We start from the raw sequence: 11631 nt of genomic DNA, 5'->3' as shown, positions 1-11631 counted from the left end.
AGCGCTTTTACGGCTATCTCGGGATATTCTGCTTTGGTTTTCATCCAAAAACCCGCCAGAGAGGTTTCCTCATAGCCTACACACTCTTAAGACCACCGTCATTTGCAATTTCGATCAACTGCTCTTCCTCCTGCGCTAAGTTAGGACTATTCGGGATATTGACAAATGGGTTGCGGACCCACTCATTGGTTTGCCTTGGATCTTTGGAGGATGGGAAGTAGCCTAACGCTCAAACTCATTTGAAAGCACAACAAGGTGATCGCGCACCAGCTGCGAGAGAAAGGGCCCTGCCTCAGTCTCTCCCAAAACCCCCACTACTGTTTGGAATATATCAAATAAGCCTACACCCCGATCCACTCGTCGTACCCACAAATCAAGCTTGGCTTTAAATGCAGCGACTTTATCTGCCAGTTTAAAGACAGTCGTCATTCTCCCCTGTAGTGACAGGTTGAGGTCATTAAGCAACCCGAATATGTCACACAGGTAAGCGAGTTTTGACACCCAGCCCTCATCACTACAATATGCAGCTAACGGTGACTTTTTTTCTGTAAGAAATCTCTGCAGCGGCTCTCGCAACTCAAACACTCTGGCCAGTGACCTGCAACCAACCAACTTGGATAGCGTACCACGGTGACCCATTCACCCTCTCTAACAACTGTGCCTCAATATCCTCTGAGATATCATCAATTCGCCTATAGGACAGTGCTTGCAGAAAGCGGTACCTGAGCTATTTTTTTTTAGCTGCAGCCTCCCCAAGGAGTTCATTGCACATGCCTTTACCAGCAGGCAGAATTAACTCTTCCCCAATAGTAAAGGGTTTCTACTTATCTCAGTAAGGAAAATAAATCAAGAGCCTATGTTGAGTACAAATATGTCTTCTGAAGGCTTAAACAGAGCCCAGCCAAAAACTCCAATAAAATTTGTATCAACTTTGAGGGACAGCTATGACCATGCAGGATTATCCAGACCAAACGTGACGATTTTGCTACATACTATTCCTATTCATGTACCAGCATGCAAAATTTGAGCCTCCTACATGGTTTAGTTCTTGCGCTGTGGGCTTGTGAACTTTGACAAAAAAAAAAGAGGCCGAACAAAATCGACACCCCCCTCCCCCTGTAAAATTGGCTGTATCTTGGAATGTATTGATCTTACATAAGAGTCATTTTACAGTGTGTCTCCTGGGTAACATAGGTACACCTGGTAATTTTTTCAGAATTTTTTGAGACCTAAGTGCGTGGGCCCTGGTTGAATTGACGTGGAATGACCCTTAGAGTGTTTAATTTGTTTTTCCTGGACTGTACATGCCAACATATATCCCCTTTACACTAGATTTGCCTATACAGAATAGAGGGCATTGTATTGTGCATTCATGGAGGAAGATGGGACATGTTTTAAATGGTGCTATATCTTATCTACAGATTATATGCTTTCAGAAAATATGTATTTTAGGGTGTTTCATTTGTTTTCCCTGGACTGTATATGCCAAAATGTATCGGTTTTACACTATATTTGCCTATACAGAATAGAGTATGTATTATGCTTGGTGTGGAGGAAGATGGAAATGTTATTTTGTTGATTAATGTTATATTTCATGTACAGGGTATATGCTTTTACAATATGTAGAGTAGAGTTTGCGAGTATGTGGCTGTTTTATGACATTAATGAACCATGACCCATGTACTGTATAGGCATGCATTGTCTATTTGTGTAGATCAATAATTGTTGGCATCTATCATTAGGGGGGAGCTAATTAAACTGAATCTTAAACTATATGCATAAGTAGATCAGAAATAATTATTATATCATTATTCATCATCCTCTGAAAGGAACTTGTGTGGATTGTCACATTGTTCATTTTGACACGTTCCACAGGCAGCAGTGCAAGGTAATCCATCTTCTACATGAACAGCGGAGTGTCTTGCAGAAATGCACACAATTAGGACAGTTGACTGTCTCTGTACTTGGATCTAACATGAAAGAGTATTTGATTGAGGTTGATTCCATTCCATTCGGTAATCAGTATCTGAAAGCTAAACTGAGGGAGCGGTACGGGAATGACATATGTTTCACAGAAGGGAAAGGTTTTGAAGGCATGGTGACACTGAGAGAGAAAACATCATGCATCCTCAGGTCCTACTATAAGAACACTAAAAAAGGTCATCAGTGACCTCTTAATCTGATAAAACATGAAAAACACTTTCCTAGGCTGAATAATGCTTCAGATATAGCCAAAATTAGCCTCTGGTGGCCATCTTGAAAATGACAAGTCTTTGAAAATGATGAACTGATACTTTAGTCTGACGTATATGAATCAGTGACCTCTAAATCTGATTAAACACGAAAAACACTTTCCTAGGCTGAATAATTCGTCAGATATAGCCAAAATTAGCTTCCGGTGGCCATCTTGGACGCCGTCTTGAAAATTATAAGTCTTTGAAAATGATGAACTGATATTTTAGTGTGACATATATGAATCAGTGACCTCTAAATCTGATTAAACACGAAAAACACTTTCCTAGGCTGATTAATGCTTCAGATATCCCAAATTAGCTTCTGGTGCCATCTTGGACGCCATCTTGAAAATGACCCCTTTACTGGGGTCAGATTTTACTAGACTTTTAATATGTTATTAAGTACATCTAAAGGTATCATAATCAGTTGAAAAACCTTTTGTATCAATTTTTTTGAGGTTAGGTGTTTTTTTTTTTTTTTTTCATATATTGACCCGCCTACTTCTTGCGGTGGTTACATCGGGACATAGGACTCTTATTTTGGCTGTTGTGGTTGCCAGTTAACCGGAAGTTGTTAACTTCACGGTACTGTATTTCATGTGCCTCATCTGCCGCCACTTCTGTAGCGGTAGCTAACGCGGACACAATCAAATGCGCGTTTTGGTGTTGCCTGAATCATCTGTTCTCCAGCGCTGCACCATTAAAATATCCAGTTTCTAAAAATAATCCAAGAATTGTATACCTGTTCCTGGCATCCTTACAATTGTAAGATAAATAGGGAGGCCTGGGCCCTAACAGGCACAAAGGACATGAAGCTCACGGACAATGTGTTGCGGAGTTTCAGGGTAGCTAAGGTGTTTCGAGAGAATTCGGACAAAATCAACTGTTTTGACTTCAGTTCGAATGGCGAGACGGTGATATCAAGCAGCGACGACGACTCGATAGTCTTATATGACTGTCAGGAGGGAAAGTAAGGGGGATTTTAGCTACATTGTGTTGTGAATCATAATCAGACAGATTAGCGTGAGGGCTAACGTTTGTCCATAGTACATGCAGGCTAACGTTACCAACCTTAGCTAGTAAACGTTAGCTGAGGTTTTCAGCTGGCGGGTAAGATAGCTAGCTAGCAAGCAGCCGTACTGTACATTTGTTTGACCCTAAACATCCTGTACTGTATGAAATTCGACTGACACCCTTTGCCAGTAGTGAGGGTTTTGCTCGAGAAGTGATATTTTATCAGCTAACGTTATTAAATTGGGCGTGTTTTGCCGTGTTCCATAGCTGAACCAGCTAGTGCTAGCTCATGAGCGTAAAGCTAGCTAGCTATTCAAATGAACATTTCCCATGAGCACGAGGATTTTCACTGTAGCTACGCAGTGGCGACCATTGGTAACTTAGCTGCCACACCTCTCTCCATAGTCAACAGTATGGTCCAAAGCATCCCATGGAGTAGTTTTTGACATTTCTCACAATGTACCAGTGGCCAGAAAAGATAGCTGCCCTGTGGGATATGCCCAAACGTTAACGTTTTACTTGTAATAAATACAGTAACGTTACTCAACGATATGATTAGTAATGTTGATTTCAGTGATTGTTCAGACTTGGAGTACTTGTATCTGCTTGAGTCACTGATGTTCACTGTTGTTTCTGACTTAGACCAAAGCGAACCCTGTACAGCAAGAAGTATGGAGTGGACCTCATTAGATACACACATGCAGCCAACACAGTTGTCTACAGTTCAAACAAAATTGATGGTATGTCAACCTCTTATGAGAACTTTGACCATTTTTAAACATATCTAATTACTGCTGACTTCTCAAGGATATGTCATCTGATGTCTCCCATGTGTGTAGACAAGTGCTTCTGGAGTAGGCCTTATCATGCAGTGTTGATGGTGGAGTGAGTCTGGTCTTACAAAGGTGCGCTGTTGTTGCCTTTGTTGGGAGCCTGTCCGTGCCCACCCTGGTCTGAGGTAGTTGTTTGTACAGTTTGAGGGTCTGTGATTCCGCCCTTTACTGGAGCTAACTGTACATGCTTCTGCCTTGCCCAGGGTGGAGCCATGTCATCTTCCCCTGCTCTGTGTGCTTCTTGCTAAAGTCACCAGGCAATCCAGATGATGCTTTTTGTGCACTGTGGATGTCAATAGTTCATGCTGCCGTAGTATGTGGTGCTGATTGTTTGTGCCAGTGTTTTTGGCCTGTTATGTGTTGAACACCATTATCCTTTTGCAGACACTATTCGGTACCTTTCTCTACATGACAACAAGTACATCCGGTACTTTCCTGGACACAACAAAAGGTAAGGACTCACCAGATGACTAACTGGAATCTATGGAATGTATGTAAGGAGAAAGATTCACCATCCAGAGGGTCTCTTTCTTCTGGCGGGGTCTTTCAGGGTGGTGGCGCTCTCCATGTCACCTGTGGATGATACCTTCATCTCTGGCTCGCTGGACAAAACAATTAGACTTTGGGACCTCCGCTCCCCGAACTGTCAGGTGAGTCGGTCACAGTCCAGACTGGCAGATCTCTTCATTGAGTGGAGGGCATTCTGCCACCAAGTAAAGTGATTTCAGAGAATTGGGAGCCCAGTGATCAGGACATGCTTCCTTTTCTTCTTCCTCCTTTTTTTGTACAAAAAACATCCCAGAGTTTAAATGATCTTGTAGTGTTTGGTGGATGGCACAATTCCTTCTTATTGAAACATCTGCCTCCTGATGGTGAGTGCTCTGAACCTCCTCTGCCTACCCACAGGGCCTGATGCACCTACAGGGGAAGCCAGTGTGTTCCTTCGACCCAGAGGGGCTGATCTTCGCAGCAGGGGTCAACTCCGAGATGGTGAAGCTTTATGACTTGCGTTCATTTGACAAGGTGAGGATGATGGCTGAGACTTATGGTGGGTCAGTTATGGCCTGACCAGATGCTTTAAGGGGCTAGTGTTAAGTGACTGCTTTATTGTGTTATTGTGTTAGTCTATTTCATACAGAAAAGATAAAACATTGAATACTGCTGACAGTGATCGACACACCAAATTGTCTTATTCTGAAGGTTTTCACAACTAAGTCCTCTTTTCCTGCAGGGTCCCTTTGCCACTTTTAAGTTGCCCTATGAACGCACGTGTGAGTGGACCGGCCTGAAGTTTAGTAATGACGGGAAGCTGATCCTGGTTTCCACCAATGGGGGAACACTGCGCCTCCTGGATGCCTTCAAGGGGGCTGTTCTTCATTCTTTTGGGGTAAGGGATGGAAATAGTATTCCTGGCAAAATTATACAGCTTATTATGAAAAATACATTCATGCTGTTCAACTGTATCAAATTCAGTGTTTTAAATTCCATCTTCATAATATTTGTATTGGTGTTTATTTGTTTCACTTCTGTAGGGCTACAACAACAGCAAAGGGGTGATTCTGGAGGCTTCGTTTACGCCGGACTCTCAGTTTATAATGATCGGTGAGTCATCGATTGTTAATCTTTTGATGTGTAGAGCCACCTGGTGGCCAGATAAGCTCAGTGGAATATATGTTTGAGTTGAAGAACACAACGCAGTGAGTGGTTTCCTTTCTGTGCTTGCCTTCAAGGCTCTGAGGACGGCAAGATCCACGTTTGGAATGCAGAGAGTGGGATGAAGGTGGCTTTGCTGGATGGCAAACACACAGGACCCGTCACCTGTCTACAGTTTAACCCCAAGTTCATGACTTTTGCCAGCGCCTGCTCCAACATGGTGAGATGTACTTTCTCTTGCATGCTCACATGGACTAGTTTATAGTATATCTGCTTCCTTTGCCATAGAAAACAATTTGTGAATAATGTTGTGCTGCGCAATATACGCAAACCACCTGAGTGCAGATGCTGTGGATGTGCGTGCTCAGTATAGTCAAATCTTTGTATGATGTTAATTGTGTTGAATATAACTGACAGTTTATTCCAATAGCGCCAATTTAGTCCACTTTTCAGCTTTTTCCTCAAAAAAAAAAACATTTACTAACGCAGCCAGCTGGTTTTCGCAACTTGTAAACCTTGTCACAATCACCTCCGTTTTAGTGAGGGTAAAACAAAATCGCTTAACTTTAACAGAGTAGTTACTGTAGCTGTGCAGCCAGATGATATAATCAAGGGTGATATCCAGGCTTACGCAGAAAATACGATTTTATTAGTAGGATGACAATTTTTACTCTGGCTACTCTGTTTAGCGGAAAAACATCTGTCTATGGGACAAGGACATTTCAAATGACACAAGACTCCAATTAAAAATGTTGACGATAAAAATTACGGTACTAATTTCAAATATCATAATTATCACGGTTGATTATCACAGTGTGGAAACCTTGTGCTTTTGACATACAGTAGGCCTGGTACAATGAAACAAAACTGGTACCTTACTGATTCTGTTGTCTAATGGATTCAACTGCGATTCGGATTAGGCTACACATGATTTTAAAAGGCATTTTCATTTTCACCGCAAAACGTACACTGTATCATGTAGCCACTCTGCGTCTTTTTATGTTCGCGGCCGTCCACATTAAATCCATTCCACTCACATTATCAGGAGAATACAATAGCCTAAAGTTTTATTTCAAACACTTACTTTGGTCTCACTCATTGAATCCAAATAACAGAAATAGACTTTTTTGAAACCATTTTTTAGCTTGTATAGGCCTATCAGTGCTTTCTGAACATATTGAACACATTTTTAAAAATACCGCGATAATTCCGAAAACCGTGATCATTTAACCTCACGGTTTTAGTGACCAAATTTTCATACCGTTACATCCCTACCACGTTGAACAGAAATTAATTTCATCCATTTAAAAGTTGCACGTATAGAGTGCAACTTTTAGAATAGAGTATAGAGTAGCAAGCAAAGCCTGAACAGCTCAGTCTGTGTGGAAATGGAAACTCCGAGACAACCATTTAAAGTTGCTCTTTTTTAATTTAACTGCAATTATTCCCATACTTAGGTATCACTATTACTGTAGTGTACTTTTAAGCAGAGGGGTCCTTGGCTCATAAAAGCTTCCAATGTGGGATCTGTCTGAATGTATGTGTCCTCTTCCTGCAGGCTTTCTGGTTACCAACCATTGACGATTAACAGCAGTTCAGACTGCAAAGGAGAACGAGTGCCACCTTACAATGGCTGAATACAGGATGTTCCACTCCAAGACAAGAGGGGGCAGTGTTCATGTGGCTTCTTTCCCCCTGGAGTTGCAATTCTCAGTTGGACTTAAGAATTACTCGCTTAAGGATGTAAATAGGTTATCATCAGGAGATTCATATGTTGTTTGATGTTTGATTATGTTCCTTTTTATATTGTTATCAATAAATCATTTAATCTGAAAGTGTATCAGATTTGTTAAATCCATTCTCTTCCAACTTGCAGATAAAACATTCCTCTAATAACTATAATGCAAGTAACATCATGTGTTCAGTTTACACAGTTTTTAGCAGAACATGTAAAGAACAGTTATAATATTCATTAAAGGATTTCATTCAGCAGAAGATGCACACATGAGCATCAGAGCACTTTAACGTATGAGAAGGAATCCTCCCTTTTCCATACAGCAACCATGCCTGTCATTGTGCTGCACTTCCACTGTAACTGATGGTGTATAAATTCATCCAGCTGTACCAAACACAATGGACTGAACTGAATGTTGAACTGAGGTTGCCAATTTTGAGAATACCTTACGGCAACTACTTCACAAGAGCTGTCCTCAAATATAACGCCTTTGTACTGTCAGTTATATTCAACCCTTTGGTCAGCCTGGCAGGTCCCTTCCGATACATCTCTGACTTCACCTTTTGCTATGGAAACTCATGACCTTCTGTAAGTAACACTATGGCAAAAGAAATGGACCAAGTGAATAGCTGCCGTGTTGTTATTAACCCTTAAAGGATGGGAATGTTGAGAAATGAACGTTCTAAAGAATATCTAGGTTCATTGAATTCAACATAGAATTTTAGAACCTTCAATTGTTGCGGAACTTAGAACGTTCAAAAACCTACACCTTTAAGGATTAAAAGGCACTCTATATACTAATGTAAGGCACCTTAACTGTATTGTAAATGGTTTTGGACACGATCAATGGATACATTTTGAGGTGTGCATGAGTAGCTGCCCCATTTGCCTTATTCACCCGGCGGCCAGAACGAGGCTACAGGGTAGGCCTACACTTGCCATCCCACTTCAGTCCAGCTGCAGATGGTGGTAATGCGTTCCGTATGCAAACTGCCAAAAACAAAAAAGATCACAGAAAAAGAAGGTTTCGCTGGCCTGGCAGAGTAACCAAAGATTGTATATGGCGGAGCAAGATATTTCATCAGGAGCATAGACTGTATAAAAACCTGGATTGCACGAGGGAGGGTCAAAATCCCCCTTCATGCAGTGCAGAGGCAGCGACTGTTCCATTGAAGTCAATTGGCCATAGCTCAGAAATTCATCACATATGCTAAGGTCTTGAGTCTACAGAGTTAGGAATGTGAATTTTGGGCACATTTTCATGATCCTCAAACCCTTCTGACTATTTCAGGTACATTTTTAGCATTTTTGAGCATTCCAGTCTGGAGAAAAACTTTGGAGTAACCTTTTGGCAGTTTGCAAACGGAGTGCATTACCACCATCTGCTGGACTGAAGTGGGATGGCAAGTGTACCCTGTAACCTTGTTCTGGCAGCCAGGTGAATGAGTCGAATAGCCAGACAATGTTTGACTTGTGCCCGGTGACACCAGTGTGGTCCTGCATTATTACAGTTTTTTCTGATTGCTTAAGCACATTTTTTGTAACTATGGCTTTTTTTGCAAAACTCTACACACAAATAGGAAAACCTTTCACCCAATCAGCAAAACATTGTAGTTCTCTTGCAAAAGCGAACACACCTTGCTTAACTCTTCACACCTTCGTAAAAATGGTGTTTTCGTATCAAACAGTAAACACAAGCCATCACAATAGTAAGTCAAGTCAAGTCAAGTCAAGTCAAGTTTATTTATATAGCACATTTCATACACAGAGGTCATTCAATGTGCTTTACATAAACAAAACCAAACGATAATAACAAATAAAAGCATAGAAGGGCAATATAGTCAAAGAATAGTTAAAAGGTAAAGATCATAATTAAAAGAAAACATAAAACACAAGGTAAAAATCATTTAAAATAAAGAATAATTAGTAAGCAAAACAAAGGCAAAAAGTAGTAAAAAAAGTAATAAAAGACAAAGTAGAATAATTATCGAGGCAGATTCAGAATTTGTAACTTCGGCACAGTTAGCAGAAAGCGCCTGAGAACAGTTTGGTCTTAAGTCTAGATTTAAAACTGGCTACAGTTGGGGCCTTTTAATGTCATCCCAAAGTTGGTTCCACAGCTGAGCATAGCAGCTAAAAGCTGCTTCACCATGTTTAGTTCTAACTGTAGGTTTTACTAGCAGGTTTTTCACCTGGGACCTGAGAGGACTTAGAAGGTGTGTACTGCTGAAGCATGTCTGACAAGTATTTAGGTCCTGCTCCATTTACTGATTTATAAACAAGCAATAGTGCTTTAAAAGTCAATTCTGTGACTTACTGGAAGCCAGTGCAAGGACTTAAGAATTGGAGTAATGTGGTCAGTTCTTTTTAGTTTTTGTTAGAGTCCTAGCTGCTGCATTTTGTATCACCTGAAGCTGTTTAATAGTCTTTTTTTTAGAAGGCCTGTGAACAGTCCATTGCAGTAATCAACCCTGCTGGAGATAAATGCATGAATGAGTTTTTCTAAGTCATGTTTTGACATCAGCCCTCTGAGTTTGACAATATTTTTGAGGTGGTAAAAAGCTGATTTAGTTATCGCTTTCATGTGGCTGTTGAAATTTAGATCACTGTCAATTAATACACCAAGGTTTTTAACAGTATCCTTTGCACACAATGTGCCAACTACACACTGATGATATGAATAAAAAACACATCTGGCTTTTGCTTTCTCTGTGCACAAGGTAGACATTGTCAGTTTGAGGTCATACTTTTGTCATAGTTCTGTAAACATACAGGGATCCAAACTTCAAGTATTGGTGTTTATTTACACACATCAAAACAAACACAAGTATGTTTTTCCAAGTCAAAACACAAAATAGCAATTTCACTGAGACAAAACAAATCAGTCTACATCGGTCGCTCTCTCAAAATTTAGCCTACATCACATGCAATGTCCTAGTCCAAGGCACCGGGGAAAATATATTCTGGAATGCTGTATCCAGGCCTGACATGACAATATCCCCACATGTAGACTGATTTCTTTGCCTGTAAAAGGGCTATTTCTTGCTCTTCTTACCCTTCCTCTTCCCCCTCCTCATCCTCCTTCTTACTCTTCCCACTCTTCCTGCCCCTCCATTGTACCCATTGTACATTACCTGTGGCTTATTTATAGTGCTTAGGCTGATTGCAAAGTGAACTAATTATCTAAAAAAGTTTTCACATGAGAAAGTGTGCCAGAGAGTTGGCAAAATAGTGAAAATAATAGCCATACATGTGTATAGATTTGCTAGGAGTGTGTTGATCATTTGGAAATTGAGTGTAAAGCATGAGTTGTGTTTACAGTTCTGCAAAAAGAGTGCGGTGCAGTGAATTGTGTCTACAGTTGTGCAAAGTGTGTGTTACAAAATTGCAAACTGAGTGCAAAGCAGTGTTTGTGCTTTTAGTTTTGCAAACTCAGTGAGTGGTTTTGCTATATGTATTAATAGTTTTAGAAATTGTGCTATAAGAATCACAGTTGTGTTTAAGCATTCACAAAAAACTGTAAGCCTGACTCCCCAGGTCTGAGCCAGACACCATCACCTCAAACCAGCAGTGGAAGTGCACTCACTAGGATAAAATGCCACTTCTGAGTCCTGGCCCTCTCTTTCATTATTTATTGTGCTTATACAGAGAATTCAATCTAGTGAGCATTCATTATTCAATTGACACACAGTATTGCCCTGATGCATAGCATCTATTGTACTCTAAGGAGCTTGAGAGTTGAACTAACTCCAGAGATAATTCTGAGAAAGTACTAATTAAACCATGTGTATGTATATGAGCTTTGGACATCTGTAAGATTACATGCACAAGCCTTTGGTCCAACAATTAATTAGCATACCAAAAACTCAAAACTAGTGCCTGAATAGGACGGATTGTGACCCTCAGCTGAAAGAGCCATGTGCCCCGTATCCGTGCTGTCAGATAGGAGCTTGGCAAGCGTGCTGCAGTGAGAGGTCATGAGTCAAGCTGCTTAGTCATCGTGCGTCCACGCTGCTGCGTGGCTCCTCTCTAGCATCGATTACACACCTGCCAGCAATCAGAGCACAGAGGGTGTCTCAGTGATGTCATACACACACACAGAGACCTGTTTCCACTGCCTATATGGATCGGCCTACAGGGAGTTGTCAGTGACACTTTTTGA

General features: G+C 40.9%; 1 protein-coding gene across 1 annotated transcript; it reads left to right on the top strand.

Moving 5' to 3' along the window:
* The first annotated feature begins 2832 nt into the window (after positions 1–2832).
* On the top strand, positions 2833–7574 carry wdr82 (WD repeat domain 82). The gene is made up of 9 exons (XM_048254603.1): positions 2833–3204; positions 3891–3988; positions 4466–4532; positions 4632–4731; positions 4988–5104; positions 5313–5468; positions 5614–5683; positions 5812–5954; positions 7293–7574. Exons 1-9 carry the CDS (start codon positions 3044–3046, stop codon positions 7320–7322), a joined length of 942 nt encoding a protein of 313 aa, XP_048110560.1. The 5' UTR covers positions 2833–3043; the 3' UTR covers positions 7323–7574.
* Positions 7575–11631: the final 4057 nt, after the last annotated feature.

Source organism: Alosa alosa, chromosome 10 (genome assembly GCF_017589495.1).
Source record: "Alosa alosa isolate M-15738 ecotype Scorff River chromosome 10, AALO_Geno_1.1, whole genome shotgun sequence".
Classification (NCBI taxonomy): domain Eukaryota; kingdom Metazoa; phylum Chordata; class Actinopteri; order Clupeiformes; family Clupeidae; genus Alosa; species Alosa alosa.
The sequence above is the reverse complement of the archived record's forward strand: the minus strand, read 5'-3'. Positions and strand labels throughout refer to the sequence as shown.